This window comes from Schistocerca serialis, chromosome 6 (genome assembly GCF_023864345.2).
Source record: "Schistocerca serialis cubense isolate TAMUIC-IGC-003099 chromosome 6, iqSchSeri2.2, whole genome shotgun sequence".
Taxonomy (NCBI): domain Eukaryota; kingdom Metazoa; phylum Arthropoda; class Insecta; order Orthoptera; family Acrididae; genus Schistocerca; species Schistocerca serialis.
Genome location: NC_064643.1, coordinates 644,747,550 through 644,769,682, shown reverse-complemented (window position 1 = coordinate 644,769,682; position 22,133 = coordinate 644,747,550). Strand labels below are relative to the sequence as shown.

Sequence of the window (22,133 nt, the reverse complement as noted above, 5' to 3'; positions counted from 1 at the left end):
GCAGTTGAAAGGTGCGAGATCTGGGCTTGTAGCTGAGGACGAACAGCCCAATGTAGTTTTGTGAGCTCCTCTCAGGTGTGCAGACTTGTGTGAGGCCTTGTGTTGTCATGGAGATGGAGAAGTTCATTTGCATTTTTGTGGTGGTAAACACTCCTTTTCCGCTACTCCTCCCCCCCCCCCCCCCCCTCTCCGTCCGACCTGCAGCACTTCATTGTTTGCCAGGCCCACCATACTGTCCCTCCCCCTCCTTGCTCCAGCCGTTTCCTTATCCCCACCCAGTCACCACTCCCATCATGCACTGGTGCTGCTGCTCACAGTGTGGTTTCAGTTGCCTGAGACTGCAGTCGTGTGTGTGAGTTGCAGTCGTGTGTGTGAGTTGCCTTTGTGTGGGTGTGTGTATGTGTGTCTATTGTTGATGAAGGCCTTAATGGCCGAAAGCTTTAATTGTGAGAGCCTTTTTTTGTACCTATCTGCGACTCAGATCTCCGCAATATGGTGAGTAGCAACTTTCTTGCTCCTAATATTGTTACATGTTTTTCCTATAGAAACCCTGTAAACTGTCTAGTATAGTTTTCGTGGCTGCAGCAGCACATCAGAGGACAGTGTTTCATTTTGTGAGTTTGTTATAGCTTCTTGTAAGAAGCTACTTACTTTAAGTTTCCTCTGTGTTCTTTAATTTTTTGTGTGCTCATTTATCAGGCACAGTGCCATGTTTACTGGATGTCTAGAGTATATTTTTGCCATCTTTAGTATGGATAGGAACTGTGGTTACTATGTTCAGATGCAGGCTGAGTTGGTGACCCTTCACTCACAGCTCCAGGCAGTGTTGGCTTCGGTCACACGGCTTGAAGCTTCTGTTAGCGGGCATCACTGTGGGGGGCTGGTCATGGGGATCCATCGGTTGTCCAGCACATCTCGCGTGTTCCTGATTGCTTGACTACTGTGACTGGAGGAGGTACTGCCTGTTGAGGATGACCCCTCACTTGTGGCCGAGTGGGACATCATTCCAAGGTGTGGCAGGCAGTGAAAGATTGTCTGAGAGGCTATTGAAGAGGCTCCCCACTTCATCTGATGAACTGGTTTTGGGCACTACCTGTTACTGTCGAAATCCACGAGCCAGATGCAGTTGCTCACCCTGTTCTAGAGGAAGCCTCTCGGCCTGCAAAGTCTGGGCATTCACAGAAGGCAGGCTTACTGGTAGTTGGAGCTCCAACATTTGGTGTGTAATATGGCCCGTTAGGGACGTGGCTGCCAAAGAGGAGAAGGAAACCACTGTGCACTCTGTGTACATACCGGGAAGAGTCATTCCAGATGTGGAAATGATGCTGCTGGATACTGTGAAGAGCACAGGGTACAGCCAACTGTAGTCCATAGCTCATGTCAGTACCAACAGTGTGTATCACTTTGGATCAGAATAGATTCTGTCTGGTTTCGAGCGGCTAACTGAAGTGGTAAAGACTGCCAGTCTTGCTTACTAGATGAAGGCAGAGCTCATCTTCTGCAGCATCATTGACAGAACTGACAGTGGATCTTTGGTACAGAGCTGAGTGGAGCATTTGAATCAAAGGCTTATGCAGTTCTGTGACCATGTAGGTTGCCGATTCCTTGATTTGCACCATTGGGTGGTGTGTGTCTGAGTTACGCGTAATGGGGCAGGGATCCACTACATACAGGAAGTAGCTACATGGATAGCAGGTGCCATGTGGAGGCGATTGGGCAGTTTTGTTTTTAGGTTAGAAGGTCTCAGGAAACTACAGAAAGGGCATCAGTCTAAAAGGGCGCAGGGCATACACAGGGAGGTAGACCTAGCAACAATCAGTTTTGTGGCTGTAAACTGTCATAGAAAGCACTGAAGTTCAAATCGTTATAGGTACGGAAAACTGGCTAAAGCTGGAAGTTGGTTCAACCAAAATTTTTTCAGAGAACCTAAGAGTGTTCAGAAAGGATAGATTAAATACAGTTGATGATACCCCTACTCATACAATTACAGGTGTTGGTGACTTCAATCTACCCTTGATATGTTAGTGAAAATACATGTTAAAAGCTGGTGGTAGGCATAAAATGTCATCCGAAATTGAACTGAATGCATTCTCAGAAAATTATTTCAAACCTTCAGTTCATGAACCCATTCAAAGTGCAAATGGCTGGGAAAACATACTTGACCTATTAGCAAAAAATAATTCTGAGCAAACATGGAGCATCATGATGGATACAGGGATTAGCGATCACAAGGCAGTTGTAGCAAGACTGAATACCTAGTAAAAGCAAAGTACACCTATTTAAAAAAGCAGATAAAAATTCTCTTGATGCCTTTCTAAGAGACAGCTTCCACTCCTGATCTGACTATGTAGGTGTAGACCAGCTGTGGTTTCAATTCAGAGAAGTAGTATTGATGCAATTGAGAGGTATATGCCATGTAAATTAATGAGAGATGGTACTGATCGTTCCGGTACACAAAATGGGTCCACTGTTGCAAAAGCAATGAAAAAAAGGCCAAATTTAAAAGAGTGCAAAATCCCCAAGATTAGTAAAGTTTACAGAAGCTTGAAATTGAGCCCGAACTTCAAAGTGAGATGCTTTTAATAGTTTCCACAATGAAACTCTGTCTTTAAATCTGGCAGAAAAATCAAAGATATTCGAGTCATATGTAAAGTACACCAGCAGCAAGACACAAGCAATACCTTCTCTGTGCTAAAACAGTGGTGACGTTACTGATGACAGTGCCACTAAAGCAGAGTTACTAAAAATGGTTTTCCAAAACTCCTTCACTAAAGAAGTCAAAATAAATATTCCACAGTTCGAATCTAGAACAGTCACCAACTTGAGTGGAGAGGTAGATTTCCTTGGTGTAGTGAAGCAGCTTAAATCACTTGACAAAGGCAAGGCCTCCAACCCAGACTGTGTACTAGATAGGTTCCTTCCAGATTATGCTGATACAGTAGTTCCATACTTAGCAATTATGTACAACTGCTTTTTCTTTGAAAGATTATTATCTAACAACTGGAACGTTGTCCATGAAAGGAAATGGAGTAATCCACTGAATTGCAGATCCGTATCACTAAATTGCAGTAGGATTTTGAAACATATACTGTGTTTGAGCATTATGAACTACCTTTAAGAAAACAATTTATTGACAAATACTCAGCATGGATTCAGAAAATACCATTCTAGTGAAACACAGCTCGCTGTTTAGTCTCACAAAGTAATGACTGATATTGATAAGCGATGACAAATCGATTCCATATTACTAAAATGTAGACTTTCACGGCCGGAAATGTCATGCCCATTATAATTATCCGGGCTGTTATGCCGTGGTCGGTTGATGAATTCTGGGTCAATTTCCAACGTTTCGTCCCCGTCTGCAGAGGACATCTTCAAGGGGTCTGTAGCTTGATTCCATATTCCAGAATGAATGATTCCATATTTTTAAATTTCCAGAACGCTTTTGATATTGTTCCTCATAAGTGTCCTTTAGACAAATCTTCTGGCTATGGAGTATTGCCTCAGTTGTGTGACTCGATTCACGATTTTCCATCAGAAAGGTTACAGTTTGTACTAACTAACAGAAAGTCATAGAGTAAAACAGAAGTATTATCTGGTATTCCCCAAGGAAATGTTACAGGCCCTCTGCTGATCCTGATCTACATAAACGACATAGGAGACAATCTGAGCAACCCTCTTAGATTGTTTGTAGATGATGCAGTCATTTATCGTCTTGTAAAGTCATCAGATGATCAAAATCAATTGCAAATTGAGTTAGACAACATATCTGTATGGTGCAAAAAGTGGCAATTGACTCTGAATAATGAGAAGTGTGAACTCATACACGAGTCTCTTGTTATGGCAGCATGACTAGGTGCTATGTTTCAGTGAAATAAATGGGCGCCGGAGTCATATAAACAAGTCTGAATTTTAAGGCAGGGATCACTCGTCATCACTGGAAGCCAGGAATAGCATTATGACACCAGACAGTGAGGCAACTGGGCTCTGCCAGCTGCAACCATGGCTTTGAGACCAGGCTGCACTTGCTTTCTACCCAAAGTCCTTCCTGGAAGCTGTTTTACTACGTGACTATTATGTGAAATAACCCTTGCACAGAAGTTAGTAACTTACCTAATAAATGATTATTATTATAATTTCCTTCACTATCAGAGGGTTACATACTACCTTCTACTTTCTCTAGCCATTCTTCCATCTCATTTCTAATTACAGAAAGTGTTTCAGCTCTCTTATTTGTGATGCTTTCTAAATTAAGTTTCCACCTAATTGTTCCTATTCACTAAAATATTCTGTACAGATTTAATTATGTGGAAATATCCTACTTTCTTTTCCAATCTTTCTTCCATTAATTCTAGAGGTTCATATACAGGGTTATTACAAATGATTGAAGCGATTTCACAGCTCTACAATAACTTTATTATTTGAGATATTTTCACAATGCTTTGCACACACATACAAAAACTCAAAAAGTTTTTTTAGGCATTCACAAATGTTCGATATGTGCCCCTTTAGTGATTCGGCAGACATCAAGCCGATAATCAAGTTCCTCCCACACTCGGCGCAGCATGTCCTCAGCAATGAGTTCGAAAGCATCGTTGATGCGAGCTCGCAGTTCTGGCACGTTTCTTGGTAGAGGAGGTTTAAACACTGAATCTTTCACATAACCCCACAGAAAAAAATCGCATGGGGTTAAGTCACGAGAGCGTGGAGGCCATGACATGAATTGCTGATCATGATCTCCACCACGACCGATCCATCGGTTTTCCAATCTCCTGTTTAAGGAATGCCGAACATCATGATGGAAGTGCAGTGGAGCACCATCCTGTTGAAAGATGAAGTCGGCGCTGTCGGTCTCCAGTTGTGGCATTAGCCAATTTTCCAGCATGTCCAGATACACGTGTCCTGTAACGTTTTTTTCGCAGAAGAAAAAGGGGCCGTAAACTTTAAACCGTGAGATTGCACAAAACACGTTAACTTTTGGTGGATTGCGAATTTGCTGCACGAATGCGTGAGGATTCTCTACCGGCCAGATTCGCACATTGTGTCTGTTCACTTCACCATTAAGAAAAAATGTTGCTTCATCACTGAAAACAAGTTTCACACTGAACGCATCCTCTTCCATGAGCTGTTGCAACTGCGCCGAAAATTCAAAGCGTTTGACTTTGTCATCGGGTGTCAGGGCTTGTAGCAATTGTAAACGGTAAGGCTTCTGCTTTAGCCTTTTCCGTAAGATTTTCCAAACCGTCGGGTGTGGTACGTTTAGCTTCCTGCTTGCTTTATTCGTCGACTTCCGTGGGCTACGCATGAAACTTGCCCGCACGCGTTCAACCGTTTCTTCGCTCACTGCAGGCCGACCCGCTGATTTCCCCTTACAGAGGCATCCAGAAGCTTTAAACTGTGCATACCATCGCCGAATGGAGTTAGCAGTTGGTGGATCTTTGTTGAACTTAGTCCTGAAGTGTCCATGCACTGTTATGACTGACTGATGTGAGTGCGTTTCAAGCACGACATACACTTTCTCGGCTCCTGTCGCCATTTCGTCTCACTGCGCTCTTGAGCTCTCTGGCGGCAGAAACCTGAAGTGCGGCTTCAGCCGAACAAAACTTTATGAGTTTTTCTACGTATCTGTAGTGTGTCGTGACCATATGTCAATGAATGGAGCTACAGTGAATTTATGAAATCGCTTCAATCATTTGTAATAGCCCTGTGCAGGGTGGTCATAAACAGTCTGAAAAGCTTGCAAGGGTGTTGAACGGGATGTTGTGCTGAGAAATAACTGTTAAGGGGGAGGGAGGGAATTCAATACATTGTGTCGTTTCTGCGTTATTTATCATTGAATTTAACCAATCATGTCATTGCAGATGACATTATTTCCAAACATGTTTTTTGTTTAGTTTCCTCAAAACTGAACAAGCATAGCTTTTGTTTACCTAGCTTAAATTTAACACTACCAAAAAAGGGCACATTTTAACTAGTAATGACCATTTGAACAATAAGTATCTAAGAAAGGGAGCATCACATCCAATTTTTTTCTTATCAATTATTTCTCAGTACAGCCTCCCCTGTAACAATCTTAGAAGCTTTTCAGACTGTTTTAGACCACCATATATTTCCTTTCCTTGTTATAATCCTAATTACGACCTCCTTTCTAGCTTGTCCATCTTTCCATGTAAATGAGACATTATCTCAAACACTGTTTTTTTCATTTGAGCAAATCTATTACCTATTTTGCTAGAAAACCTTACATCTATTTGAGAAAATTTTTTGTTCATTTCTGCTTTTATTTCTGTTGATTGATTTAAAATCACCTGCTTAAATTTATTATACATTTCATTCATTTGTGTTGACTGCAATGAAATCACTTGCAAATTTTTTCTAAAGTTACATTTCCCTCTTTGAAAGTGATTACTGTTGGCCTCCTTACAACTATTAATTTGTAAGTCACAGAATTGGTATTGAAATTAAATAAAAAAGATAGTAACAGTAAATGATACTTACTTCTTTTTCTGCATCATTAACTAATTAATGAAATTCCATAAACAACTTCACTGGTAAGTGGTTACTGTGCAATGAATTCTTAGTTGCAATTATGACACTGACCTTGTCAGTTGAATATCTAGATATACAGTTGATTTATTTAGACAATGTTCTACATAAACAGTGAAGTTATTTGTGGAATTTCATTAATTAGTTAATAATGCAGACAAAGCAAGTAAAGATCATTTACTGGGTTGTATATAGCAAGCCCCACTTAAAGAGTTTGTAGATGCTGCAGAATGCATCTGCGTCTATCTGCAACTGCCTCGCACACCCACCTGTCGTAGTTGGTTGCTGACTGCACCTCCTGGCCGCACTCTGTTTGACTGATAACTGTGAAGTGCAGGTTGCCAATTACCACTGAGGTGGGTGAGGATGTTCACTGTGCTCTCTGTCACAATTTTCTCAAACTATTCTTCTTGTAGACTGATGGACAACCATGTCACAGAATTAGTGCAGGCCAAAACTCTGTATGTAGCTTTGATGATCAGCATTTTACTTTCCAGTGTTTAAGAATAGTCAAAATGAAATACAGTTTGCAGAAAATTTTTATTTGATATTGATTGCTAAATGTTGCTGAATAATGTATATCAGTACTTTCTTTTAAATTTATATTGAATATTTTAAAATCAATTCAAGTTCAAAATATGTGGCATTTAAAAATATCTTAATGTATTAAATATTCTTTTATGTCTCTTCTGGTTAACATTAATTCTTAATTGTGTAAATGTTGTATGTACGTATTTCACACCATCTAATAACAATACTTCACCATTGCTTTAAAATGATGTCTTAATTCACTTTAGAGGTGAAACATAAAATCTAGTCTTCAATTTTATATCACATTCAATGGAATCACAAAGCTTTTAGTCCCTTTTATGTGATGCAGATGCCTAGCTTTTCTTACTGTATGGCAGTGCTCACATACATAGTTATATTATCTGCACTACTAAGTAAGGTATTCTTCAGTAAATCATTTCTCCCTTTTTTATAATATGTCACTCTTCTTAAAAAAAATTCCAAAGTGAATTACTTCACTGCAGATTCATTTTTCACAACAGTCACCACATGAAAGGGTTCCAAGTTGCAAAACAGTAAAGATCTTTGATATGGAATTCTTCTTAAAATATTACTTAATAATTAATCTTCTGTTTATACTTTTTCAGAATGGTTTTCAATAATTTAAAGTAACTGTGAACATTTATTGAGGATTCCACTACAAACATCTGCTCTGAGAGGAGTCTAACTCGCACTAATTCAGATTATTCAAAATTTTTCAATATCAACATTAGTCATTATTGTCTTGCATGTTCTTTAACAGCTCATGTTGTTTACTGTTCTGAGAGCCCCCTTTACTCAGTCCGTGTGGTGTTGATAGCTCCATGCCGCACTTCTTGTGAGTAAAGGGCATCTGCTGATGAACTTCACCCATCGCATGTCACCCAGGAGTACTATTTAAACAGTGTAATGTTTAACATACTTGACGAGGGTACAAAAAACTTCGAACTTCTAACATTTATGAGAAAAATCCAAAATTTTTAATTCAGCAAAAATTCTTTACTCTTGCAGTGTTGTTGTTGTTGTTGTTGGTGGTGGTGGTGGTGGTGGTGGTGGTGGTGATGATGATGATGATGATCCTCATACTGTGGACGGATCATCATCAGTAGTTGTCACACCTCTCATTGCGTGAGACACAAAGGCACAGTGGACAAGTTTTGTAAGGTAATCCAGTATATTGGTGTAAAATATGCTGATCAGGAACTTAATGCTGCCCCTTCTTCTTACTTTGCTGGCCAAATCCTAGAATAATTTCTTTTTCACCCATTGGCTTTGAACCAGCTACCTCCAAATCAAATGCCACCACATAAAACATGCGTTAGTGATCTCATCTATGAAGGCAGGTGTATAACAACACACTATGATATCTTATGCATTTTAATATCTACAGTTAACAGCATGATTTACATTATGCACTACCTATATGAATTCTGTACCACAAAACTGCACTTTAACTTAAATTATTGTTAGTCTAATCATTGTTAATCTGAGGTATCAGACTTCAGTGAGTTAAACTGCTTATCTTGTAATGCACATGTTGTTGTGGTCTTCAGTCCTGAGACTGGTTTGATGCAGCTCTCCATGCTACTCTATCCTGTGCAAGCTTCTTCATCTCCCAGTACCTACTGCAGCCTACATCCTTCTGAATCTGCTTAGTGTATTCATCTCTTGGTGTCCCTCTACAATTTTTACCCTCCACGCTGTCCCCCAATACTAAATTGGTGATCCCTCGATGTCCCAGAACATGTCCTACCAACCGATCCCTTCTTCTAGTCAAGTTGTGCCACAAGCTCCTCTTCTCCCCAATTCTATTCAATACCTCCTCATTAGTTATGTGATCTACCCATCTAATCTTCAGCATTCTTCTGTAGCACAACATTTCAAAAGCTTCTATTCTCTTTTTGTCTAAACTATTTATTGTCCACGTTTCATTTCCATACATGGCTACACTCCATACAAATACTTTGAGAAACGACTTCCTGTCACTTAAATCTATACTAGATGTTAACAAATTTCTCTTCTTCAGAAACGCTTTCCTTGCCATTGCCAGTCTACATTTTATATCCTCTCTATTTTGACCATCATCAGTTATTTTGCTCCCCAAATAGCAAAACTCCTTTACTATTTTATGTGTCTCATTTCCTAATCTAATTCCCTCAGCATCACCTGACTTAATTCGACTACATTCCGTTATTCTTGTTTTGCTTTTGTTGATGTTCATTTTATACCCTACTTTTAGGACACTGTCCATTCCGTTCAACTGCTCTTCCATGTCCTTTGCTGTCGCTGACAGAATTACAATGTCATTGGCAAACCTCAAAGTTTTTGTTTCTTCTCCATGGACTTTATACCTACTCCGAACTTTTCTTTTGTTTCCTTTATTGCTTGCTCAATATACAGATTGAATAACATCAGGGATAGGCTACAACCCTGTCTCACTCCCTTCCCAACCACTGCTTCCCTTTCATACCCCTCGACTCTAATAACTGCCATCTGGTTTCTGTACAAATTGCAAATAGCCTTTCGCTCCCTGTATTTTACCCCTACCACCTTTAGAATTTGAAAGAGAGTATTCCAGTCAACATTGTCAAAAGCTTTCTCTAGGTCTACAAATGCTAGAAACATAGGTTTGCCTTTCCTTAATCTTTCTTCTAAGATAAGTCGTAGAGTCAGTATTGTCTCACAAGTTCCAACATTTCTACGGAATCCAAACTGATCTTCTCCGAGGTTGGCTTCTATCAGTTTTTCCATTCGTTTGTAAAGAATTCGCGTTAGTATTTTGCAGCTGTGACTTATTAAAACGGATAGTTCGGTAATTTTCACATCTGTCAACACCTGATTTCTTTGGGATTGTAATTATTGTATTCTTCTTGAAGTCTGAGGGTATTTCGCCTGTCTCATAGATCTTGCTCACCAGATGGTAGAGTTTTGTCAGGACTGGCTCTCCCAAGACTGTCAGTAGTTCTAATGGAATGTTGTCTACTCTCGGGGCCTTGTTTCGACTCAGGTTCTTCAGAGCTCTGTCAAACTCTTCACGCAGTATCATATCTCCCATTTCATCTTCATTTAAGTCCTCTTCCATTTCCATAATATTGTCCTCAAGTACATCGCCCTTGTGTAGACCCTCTATATACTCCTTCCAACTTTCTGCTTTCCCTTCTTTGCTTAGAACTGGGTTTCCATCAAAGCTCCTGATATTTATGCAAGTGGTTCTCCTTTCTCCAAAGGTCTCTTTAATTTTCCTGTAGGCAGTATCTATCTGACCTCTAGTGAGATAGGCCTCTACATCCTTAGATTTGTCCTCTAGCCATCCCTGCTTAGCCATTTTGCACTTCCTGTCGATCTCATTTTTGAGACGTTTGTATTCCTTTTTGCCTGCTTCATTTACTGCATTTTAATATTTTCTCCTTTCATCAATTAAATTCAATATTTCTTCTGTTACCCAAGGGTTTCTACTAGCCCTCATTTTTTACCTATTTGATCCTCTACTGCCTTCACTATTTCATCCCTCAAAGCTACCCATTCTTCGTCTACTGTATTTCTTTCCCCCATTCCTGGCAATTGTTCCCTTATACTCTCCCTGAAACTCTGTACAACCTCTGCTTCTTTCAGTTTATCCAGGTCCCGTCTCCTTAAATTACTACCTTTTTGCAGTTACTTCAGTTTTAATCTACAGGTCATAACCAATAGATTGTGGTCAGAGTACACATCTGCCCCTGGAAATGTCATACAATTTGAAACCTGGTTCCTAAATCTCTGTCTTACCATTATATAATCTATCTGATACCTTTTAGTATCTCCAGGATTCTTCCATGTATGCAACCTTCTTTAATGATTCTTGAACCAAGTGTTAGCTATGATTAAGTTATGCTCTGTGCAAAATTCTACCAGGCGACTTCCTCTTTCATTTCTCTCCCCCAGTCCATATTGACCTACTATGTTTCCTTCTCTCCCTTTTCCTACTCTCGCATTCCAGTCACCCATGACTATTAAATTTTCGTCTCCGTTCACTACCTGAATAATTTCTTTTATCTCATCATACGTTTCATCAATTTCTTCGTCATCTGCAGAGCTAGTTGGCATATAAACTTGTACTACTGTAGTAGGCGTGGGCTTTGTGTCTATCTTGGCCACAATAATGCGTTCAATATGCTGTTTGTAGTAGCTTACCTGTACTCCTGCATTACCCTTATTTGATTTTGTATTTATAACCCTGTATTCCCCTGACCAAAAGTCTTGTTCCTCCTGCCACCGAACTTGACTGATTCCCACTATATCTAACTTTAACCTATCCATTTCCCTTTTTAAATTTTCGAATCTACCTGCCCGATTAAGGGATCTGACATTCCACGCTCCGATCCGTAGAACGCCAGTTTTCTTTCTCCTGATAATGACATCCTCTTGAGTAGTCCCCACCCGGAGATCCGAATGGGGGACTATTTTACCTCTGGAATATTTTACCCAAGAGGACGCCATTATCATTTACTCATACAGTAAAGCTGCATGCCCTCGGGAAAAATTATGGCTGTAGTTTCCCCTTGCTTTCAGCCGTTCGCAGTACCAGAACAGCAAGGCCATTTTGGTTAGTGTTACAAGGCCAGATCAGTCAATCATCCAGACTGTTGCCCCTGAAACTACTGAAAAGGCTGCTGCCCCTCTTCAGGAACCACACGTTTGTCTGGCCTCTCAACAGATACCCCTCCGTTGTGGTTGCACCTACGGTACGGCTATCTGTATCGTCGAGGCACGCAAGCGTCTCCACCAACGGCAAGGTCCATGGTCCATGGGGGAGGGGTAATGCACGTAATGAAATTCATATCTGCATTATAGAAATTTGAATATTATAAGCAAAAGATTCTGAGGTATTGTCATAATGTAATGTTTGGCATAAAGCATTTAAATACGTTCAGCACCACATTTGCTAATAGTTATTAACTAGCAGCAATAGCTATCGGACAACAAACAAAAACTATATTGAATCACTCTGCTGATAGCGGTATTTAGTCTCATACAAAAAGACAATGGAAAAAACCGGAAAAAGGTAATCACAAGTGCATGCTACCGATTGTATCAAATTTCTTATGCAAGATGGAAAGCAGACTAAACAATTCAGAAAGAAAAGCTGCAAGAGTGCACTACAACACTTGAAAATGGGACTAGCCAGAAAGAAATTGGGTTAGTTGAGTGAATCTAATTCTTTGAACTGACAGATACAAACAGCAAATTGGTAGTGATCATTTCTACTCATTTAAGGCCAGGAAAAGTAGCTACATAAGCACACAATACTAGGAAAATTATTTATGTTTTTGTTTATTCTGCAGTTGCTTCTACATTTGATGAGATGTGGTTTGTCTAGCGCAACTAAATAAAAGGCTGTTTGTATTGTGCTGTAAGTGTTTTGCCTCCTGTTATTTGCAAAGCTTGATACAAGGGAGGTAATGCTGTTGTGCTTTAGACAGGCCAGGGTAGGGAGCAGATGTGAGATGTTGCATTTAGGGAATTTTCTTTGTTCTTGCAGCTGTCATATGTATCCTTTGCTATTTTAAACAACTGATCAGTTTGTAGACAACTGCTAAAAATAATTCAGATAATTGTTACTGCCTCTTTCATTACCTCCTCATCTGGATGAATTAATTCCTCTTCATACAATTACCAACATTTAGGCAGACAAATCTACACTTACAGCTTAATCTGCTGAGATCTCTCATTCACCTGTGATATGATTAACTGTATTGGCATTCATACTGGTGGAAATTTAATATGAAACTAACAGTGAGAGTCTTGTTATTGAAACGTACACTTAATCAGTCACAAATTTCATCAAAGAATAGTTTCTTTAACAAGCAAAAAGCGCCACCTCGACTAAGATACAAGAAAGTGTTATTGAGTATTAATAGCTTCTGGGTGTTCTACTGAGTTTTTCTTTCCATTTTATGCACAATATTTTGATGATGAAACATAAAATGGAAACAACTCAGCAGAACACCCAGAGGCACCCTGAGAGATCATATTCCTGAATACTGAAGTGAAATGAAAGAGCATTCTTGTAGTAGAACTGTGCCAGACAACTTTACTTTCATTCTATCATCCTGATGCTACTAATAAAAAATGTTACCTTCTTCAGTCTTGACAGTAACCTTTGTGTAGTTTCTTGATGCAGTGGACCTACTAGGCAGTGCCACTGTGACTACTCCAACTCACTATGAAATTATGTATCCACTTTTAACAAACTCTTGTGTATTCTGCTTCTTTCATAAAACATACAATTGTGGGTATAGAGATCACAATGCTATCACCATCATGTAGTTAGGCTCTCATTCATATATGTTATGATGGAACAGTAGTAGACGACAGATTGTCCCTTCTTCTGTTTCTGGATGTGGTTATTGTTGCCAGTGCCCCTTGAGCTCCAAGGCACTGCCAAGCTGTGACTTCACAGAATAAGCGGATCACCACAGTGATGGAGGCATGCAATTGCTGCTACGCCTTGTTGATGTTTAGAGTTTTTATATCTACATTAGGAATCTGCAAATCACTGTGAAGTGCATGGCAGAGAGTATGTCCCATTTTGCCAGTTATTAGGACATCTTCCCATTCCATTCACATATGGAGTGCAGGAAGAACGATTGTTTAAATGCCTCTGTGCATGCTGTTATTAATCCAATCTTGTCCTCATGACCCATATGCGAGTGATACATAGGGGTTTGTGGTTTATTCCTAGGGTCATCATTTAAACACAGTTCTTGAAACTTTGTAAGTTGGCTTTCATGGAATGGTTTATGTCTATCTTCAAAAATCTGCAAGTTCAGTTTCTACGGCATCTCTGTGACAGTCTCCCCCAGGCCAAACAAGCCTGTAACAATTTGTGCTGATCTTTCTCTTTACATGTTCAATATCCTCTGTTAGTCCTCTTTGGTACTGGTCCCACACACTGGAGCAATATTCTAGGATGGGTCACACAAGAGATTTGTAAGCAATCTCCTTTGTAGACTGATTACACTTCCTCAGTATTCTACCAGTAAACCGAAGTCTACCAGCTGCTTTACCTGTGATGGAGCCTTTGTGTTCATTTCATTTCATATTCCTGCAGAGTGTTACACCCAGATATTTATATGAGTTGGCCAATTCCAGCAGTGACTCATTTTATTACTTTCATAGGATACTATGTTTCTATTTTGTTCTTTGAAGTGGAGAAATTTACATTTCTGAACATTTCAGGTAAGTTGCCAGTGTTTGCACCACTTTGAAATCTTATCAATATCTGACTGAATATTTATGCACCTTCTTTCAGACAGTACTTCATTTTAGATAATTGCATCATCTGCAAAAAGTCTGAGGTTACTATTAATATTGTCTGCATTGTAGACGCTTGTGACCTGTGCTTTCTTCCAAGACCTGGGATGGGGGTTTTTGTTCAAGGGATCTACAATAGATTGTAGTTAGAAGAAGGACTAACTCAACTGCAAATTCAGTATAGAATCTGATAGAGATTCCATTGGGCCCTGGAGATTTGTTTGATTTTAACTGTTTCAGCCATTTCCAGGGTGGCTACTTACTTGGAAAAAAATTCCCTAAGAATTCCAGGTGTGAGGAGGAATATGGCATCAAGAAGCTCCTGATAAATTAATAATTAATGGTGAGCAGCAGCAGGGGGGGGGGGGGGGCGGTCAGCATACCCTGCAGGGAGGAGGGGGGGACACCATACCCCTTCCCCTCCCACCATTGCAGAGTATGAGGGAAATGAAGGAGCAGCACTGAGGTTGTTGAGGCAATGTGGCAGTCAGTCAGCATCAGGCATCGTGTGTGGGAAGTTTGCCTGACCAGCCACACTGTGATTGGCCATGAAGGGGAGGGGGAGTGGCTGGGCCATTTCTCACAGGTGTGAATCTCTTCTGACCAACCATGTCATGGCTGGGGTAGGAACTAGGCATGGCTGAACCATTAGTGATAGGCGATGAGGCACAGATATGTGTGACCAGATGTGCCATGGTGGGCACTTTCTAGACATGAGTGGGCCTTTTCTCAATGTTGCAGTGTGTGTCATACAAATACTGAACAGTATCAGTTGTTGATGTGGGGAATGTCCAATGTCCACATGAAACTCTGGTGGTGTGACCAAAAAGAGGGGGTGATGGGGTGTTGGTGGTGAGGATGTTGGGATATGGAGACCACATGTACCAAAGGGACTCTGATCTGATCAATGTGACAGCGTATATTGGGAAGGCAGTACTGTTGATGTGAGTCGCTAATTTATTAACTTTAATAGGTGTAGCCTGTGCAATGACTGGCCTTGATGGTCTGGAGGCCAAGAGGAGGCAGGAATGCTGGGTACTGATCCATTTTGAGTGTAGTTGAAACTGGTGTAGGTGGAGATGCAGTTGTAGAGTCCGGCATTTTTGTATTGAACTCATCTCAGGAAGAGCAGTTATAGTTGTCAGTGACAGTAGGAGGTGAAATGTGCAACTGTGGTCATACGGTGCCATGTCGTGTTTGATTCCTCCAATGTGTACCGAATGTGGCATTGTGGTAGGTGTGCAGTAATAGAATGTGGAACCAGGCAAACATAGTCAGTGGAGTCAGTAATGTAGTATGAAGATCAGCAGCAGATGGTGATTGAGCTATGTTCTGGTGAATCACGGTAGAAGAGATGGCGACAGTGTACTGTCCAGTCATAGGGGCATGCCCGAAGATGCCAGTGCAGAGAAGCCACTTGGTGAGGAGAAACTTGGTATACTGTCATGAGTGTTTTGTTGCATGTCCAGGATCGGTGACCATGCAGATTCTCGGTGGAATGGGGAATGGGCATGGCAGTATATCAGGTAGGCATGACCAGTTGGTGGTTCTGGGGTCACGCATGGACAGCCACACCCATTGTTATGATGCCTGTGTGCTGATCATGAGCTGCTCACGTGCTGTGGTGAGATGGTGAGAGCAGTGGATGTCGTTATTATGTTGTGGGAGTAATGGGGTCCCCATATGAAGTGTGTCTGATAATGCACGGCAGTCATTATAGTGATGGTGAATCACGAAGAACTCATCTTATGAGGAGTCACACTGTTTAAGTGTGTTAACAGCTATACGATTGTCTTCCTGCTGTTTGTCTTGAATGAGCAATGTAACATATAGGAGCACAGGTGCCAAGGCAAAAGGTCCTGAAATGCAGCAGCCCATGTCGAAGTACAGGAGCGCATTGTGGTGTACAGACAAGGAGAGTTGGAATTGGTATAAAAGGTCCAATGCTAGGTCCATTTTTGTGATGTCCTTATGAGAGAGTGGTGTACAGACAAGGAGAGTTGGAATTGGTGTAAAAGGTCCAATGCTAGGTGCATTTTTGTGATGTCCTTATGAGAGAGTGTCCATATGAGGCAGCGAGATGATGACACTTGCAAAGTCTGGGTCACGGTTCCATGAACTGTGATTGATGGACCTACAGCATCGTGCTATTGCAGTGCTATAGGTTTGTCCATTGTCGATGAACCATCAAGCAGTAGTGAGTTGATATCAGAGCTGAAGTCTGCCAGAAAATGATTTGTTGGAAGTGGGACGGGGTTAAGGTGGAAGCCTCACAGAACAGTTGTCAGAATCCGAGTCGGTGAGGAGATGATATTCATGCATGCAATCGAAGATGTGATATCCAGTAGCACTCATTGTTAGTGGGGTGAGAAAAGATTCACTGCTGTGTGGCATATAGAGCCGACCAGGACACTCTTACTGATTGGATGAACTTGTTGTGAACAATATCAAGTTGTCACAAGATGGGGCGGGGGCAGGAGGGGGGGGGGGGGGGGCAGTTGTGAAGCATGTCAGGGAACTGCTCCCGTATGGATATGGCAGGGGTGTGGTGGCATGGCATGAACTGCTGGCCAAAGCAATTCGCTGAGGTGCAATGCAGTTGATCACATAGAACTGCTGTGTGGGCACGTTGTGGTTGGTAATGTTCTGTACAGGTGAGAATGCAGCATATGTGGTGGCCTTGTGTGCAGGTCTGGGCATGATGAGGATGGGAATGGTCTGTGCAGATGTAGGCGCGGTGTACTCGGTGGCATTCTGCACAGGCCTGCGTGTGACGCAGTTGGGGATGGTTTACGCAGGTGCAAGAGCAGCATGCTCAGTGGAATCCTACACAAGCCCGGGCATGACACAAATGCTGATGTTCCGTGCAGGTGCGAGCACAGAACGGTTCGCAGGGAGGTGAGCTTTTGTTGTTGCACAAAGATTGTCGATCAAGCCAGGAGCAGTGAAATCAGAGTTGGAAGTGATTGGGCAAAGATGGTCCGTCTCAGCTACTGCGTGGAAGGAAGCAAGCAAGCCGAGGCTGATTCTGCTGCACATGATGGCCAGCATTGTCTTCAACAGTGGGAATATATTGTTGGGGGATTGTTCTTGATGTGAATATTCAAATTAGCTCCATAGAATGCCTACCATCATAGTCCAATTCGTGCAGGTATTATCCTAAGAAAACCTTATCATTGTAACAGTGAGAATGCTGTAGACCAGATGCGGGCAAATAGCAGCCTGGAGGCTGCATGTGGCCCGCGAATGGTTTTTGTATGGCCTGCCAAGACAATCATAATTTTTATGTAACAATTTATACCTTCTCTGAATTTCAAAGTTAACTAATGCCTGCAATTATTTTAAATGATGTTGCCCTCTGCTAGCCTCTGCTTCCACAGAGTGGCCCTCCCCGAGCCAAAACTATTGCTCACTACTGCTGTAGACAATAATACTACCAACTTCTGAGATCAGCTCATGCTGTACATGTCATGGTCAGATGATCATGAGTAGTTCAACTGATATGAAATAGTGATGCATGTAATGTGGCAAAACCCATATCAGCTGGTCAGCCGTCATCAATTCTGCAGTTATATTGCGGTTTATATTGAGCAATATAACCCAGACCTTCCATTATCCCACTTCAGTGAGGAATCTACATATGGAAGAAACATTTGACACATTGTATTTACCTAATATCAGAATATGTCGAAAAATAATTGTATTTATGATCTAAGAATCACAATCATTCACTACCATGCAGAGAACTTTTCATCTTGTCCACATAGTATAACATTCCGATCTCCCAATACTATTGTCTCCATTTTTTTCCATGTTGTTGTTGTTGTTGTTGTTGTGGTCTTCAGTCCTGAGACTGCTTTGATGCAGCCCTCCATGCTACTCTATCCTGTGCAAGCTTCTTCATTTTCGAGTACTTACTGCATCCTACATCCTTCTGAATCTCCTTAGTGTATTCATCTCTTGGTCTCCCTCTACAATTTTTACCCTCCAATGCTAAATTTGTGATCCCTCGATGCCTCAGAACATGTCCTACCAACTGGTCCCTTCTTCTTGTCAAGTTATGCCACAAACTCCTCTTCTCCCCTATTATATTCAATACCTCCTCATTAGTTATGTGATCTTCCCATCTAATCTTCAGCATTCTTCTGTAGCACCACATTTCAAAAGCTTCTATTCTCTTCTTGTCTAAACTATTTATCATCCATGTTTCACTTCCATACATGGCTACACTCCATACAAATACTTTCAGAAACGACTTCCTGACACTTAAATCTATACTCGATATTAACAAATTTCTCTTCTCTAGAAACGCTTTCCTTGCCATTGCCAGTCTACATTTTATATCCTCTCTACTTTGACCATCATCAGTTATTTTGCTCCCCAAATAGCAAAACTCCTTTACTATTTTATGTGTCTCATTTCCTAATTTAATTCCCTCAGCATCACCTGACTGAATTCGTCTACATTCCATTATCCTCATTTTGCTTTTGTTGATGTTCATCTTATATCCTCCTTTCAAGACACTGTCCATACTGTTCAGCTGCTCTTGCAAGTTCTTTGCTGTCTCTGACAGAATTACAATCTCATCGGCGAACCTCAAAGTTTTAATTTCTTCTTCATGGACTTTAATACCTACTCCAAATTTTTGTTTTGTTTCCTTTACTGCTTGCTCAATATACAGATTGAATAGCATCGAGGAGAGGCTACAACCCTGTCTCACTCCCTTCCCAACCACTGCTTACCTTTCATGCCCCTCGACTCTTATAACTGCCATCTGGTTTCTGTACAAGTTGTAAATAGCCTTTCGCTCCCTGTATTTTATCCCTGCCACCCTCAGAATTTGAAAGAGAGTATTCCAGTCATCATTGTCAAAAGCTTTCTCTAAGTCTACAAATGCTAGAAACGTAGGTTTGCCTTTCCTTAATCTAGCTTCTAAGGTAAGTCGTAGGGTCAATAATGCCTCACGTGTTCCTATATTTCTACGGAATGCAAATTGATCTTCCCCGAGGTCAGCTTCTACTAGTTTTTCCATTCATCTGTAAAGAATTCGTGTTAGTATTTTGCAGCCGTGACTTATTAAACTGATAGTTCGGTAATTTTCACATCTGTCAACACCTGATTTCTTTGGGATTGGAATTATTATATTTTTCTTGAAGTCAGAGGGTATTTCGCCTGTCTCATACATTTTGCTCACCAGATGGTAGAGTTTTGTCAGGACTGGCTCTCCGAAGGCCGTCAGTAGTTCTAATGGAATGTTGTCTATTCCCGGGGCCTTGTTTCGACTCAGGTCTTTCAGTGCTCTGTCGAACTCTTCACGCAGTATCGTATCTCCCATTTCATCTTCATCTACAACCTCTTCAAGTTCCATAATATTGTCCTCAAGTACATCGCCCCTATATAGACCCTCTATATACTCCTTCCACCTTTCTGCTTTCCCTTCTTTGCTTAGAACTGGGTTTCCATCTGAGCTCTTGATAGTCATACAAGTGGTTCTCCTTTCTCCAAAGGTCTCTTTAATTTTCCTGTAGGCAGTATCTATCTTACCCCTAGTGAGATAAGCCTCTACATCCTTACATTTGTCCTCTAGCCATCCCTGCTTAGCCATTTTGCACTTCCTGTCGATATCATTTTTGAGATGTTTGTATTCCTTTTTGCCTGCTTCATTTTCTGCATTTTTATATTTTCTCCTTTCATCAATTAAATTCAATATTTCTTCTGTTACCCAAGGATTTCTACTAGCCCTTGTCTTTTTACCTACTTGATCTTCTGCTGCCTTCACTACTTCATCCCTCAGAGCTACCCATTCTTCTTCTACTGTATTTCTTTCCTCCATTCGTGACAATTGTTCCCTTATTCTCTCCCTGAAACTCTGTACAACCTCTGGTTCTTTCAGTTTATCCAGGTCCCGTCTCCTTAAATTACTACCTTTTTGCAGTTACTTCAGTTTTAATCTACAGGTCATAACCAATAAATTGTGGTCAGAGTACACATCTGTCCCTGGAAGTGTCTTACAATTTAAAACCTGGTTCCTAAATCTCTGGCTTACCATTATATAATCTATCTGATACCTTCTAGTATCTCCAGGATTCTTCCATGTGTACAAACATCTTTTATGATTCTCGAACCAAGTGTTAGCTATGATTAAGATATGCTCTGTGCAAAATTTCATTTCTTACCCCTGATCCATATTCACCTACTATGTTTCCTTCTCTCCCTTTTCCTACTCTCGAATTCCAGTCCCCCATGACTATTAAATTTTTGTCTCCCTTCACTACCTGAATAATTTCTTTTATCTCATCATACATTTCATCAATTTCTTCATCATCTGCAGAGCTAGTTGGCATATAAACTTGTACTACTGTAGTAGGCGTGGGCTTCGTGTCTATCTTGGCCACAATAATGTGTTCACTATGCTGTTTACCGAGCGAGGTGGCGCAGTGGTTAGCACACTGGACTCGCATTCGGGAGGACGGCGGTTCAATCCCGTCTCCGGCCATCCTGATTTAGGTTTTCCGTGATTTCCCTAAATCACTTCAGGCAAATGCCGGGATGGTTCCTTTGAAAGGCACGGCCGATTTCCTTCCCCATCCTTCCCTTACCCGAGCTTGCGCTCCGTCTCTAATGACCTCGTTGTCGACAGGACGTTAAACACTAATCTCCTCCTCCTCCACTATGCTGTTTGTAGTAGCTTACCCGCACTCCTATTTTTTTTATTCATTATTAAACCTACTCCTGCATTATCCCCATTTGATTTTGTATTTATAACCATATATTCACCTGACCAAAAGTCTTGTTCCTCCTGCCACTGAGCTTCACTAATTCCCACTATATCTAATGTTAACCTATCCATTTCTCTTTTTAAATTTTCAAACCTACCTGCCCGATTAAGGTATCTGACATTCCACACTCCGATCTGTGGAACACCAGTTTTCTTTCTCCCGATAACGACGTCCTCTTGAGTAGTCCCCACCCGCAGATCTGAATGGGGGACTATTTTACCTCCGGAATATTTTATCCAAGAGGATGCCATCATCATTCAACCATACAGTAAAGCTGCATGCCCTTGGTAAATATTATTAAGCTGCATTTTTTATTTTTGTTTGGAGGAACCTTTTTATTGTATTGTTTGTGTTAGTTGTTTATTTTAGAGTGTTTTCTCAAAATGTGGAATCTGCAGTGTTTCGATACTGTGTTTTTGAATGTGATGAGACTGATAAAATGATGGTTTACGAATTTAATAAAGACTTTTAAATTAAATTTGTCTATTTTCTGCTCTTACTGTGGCTGCTCAAACACTTGTTTGAATTTGTACTTGATGTTACTGTATTGTAGAGGCTTATAAACTTCAAGAAGATCTAAAATCTGAACACTATACATTCTAAAGTCTCTTAGTGTGTGTTCACATAAATAAAACCTGAAACAAACAAAGTTAGTGTGTAATGATTATTATACATCTCTTCCCTTCTTCCATAGGTGATTGCAGTTATGGGAAACGAACCTACATTGATCAAGCAAAAGATATACTTCTGTGTGCAGAGAAACATGCCCTTTATTTCAAAACACCTAAGGTAGGTGTAGTGTCATGTAGTGTGTGTGTGTGTGTGTGTGTGTGTGTGTGTGTGTGTGTGTGTGTGTGTGTGTGTGTAGGGTGGGGGAAGGTGGCATACTTCTACTGTTATGTCCATCTATGTGTTCAGTATAATGCTGCCAAAACGTAGTTCAAGGAGAATTTAGATATTAGTGTA

The 22,133-nt window shown here is 40.8% G+C and overlaps 1 protein-coding gene across 9 annotated transcripts in view; it reads left to right on the top strand.

The window, feature by feature from the left end:
- The window catches only part of LOC126484060 (UPF0415 protein C7orf25 homolog), a 181,825-nt gene that overhangs the window by 82,976 nt on the left and 76,716 nt on the right, over nucleotides 1–22,133 (top strand). For all 9 annotated transcript variants that reach the window (XM_050107410.1, XM_050107419.1, XM_050107416.1 and 6 more), the window contains one exon: nucleotides 21,862–21,956. In XM_050107410.1, the coding sequence (XP_049963367.1) occupies nucleotides 21,862–21,956 (95 nt within the window). The remainder of the gene's footprint in view (nucleotides 1–21,861; nucleotides 21,957–22,133) is intronic.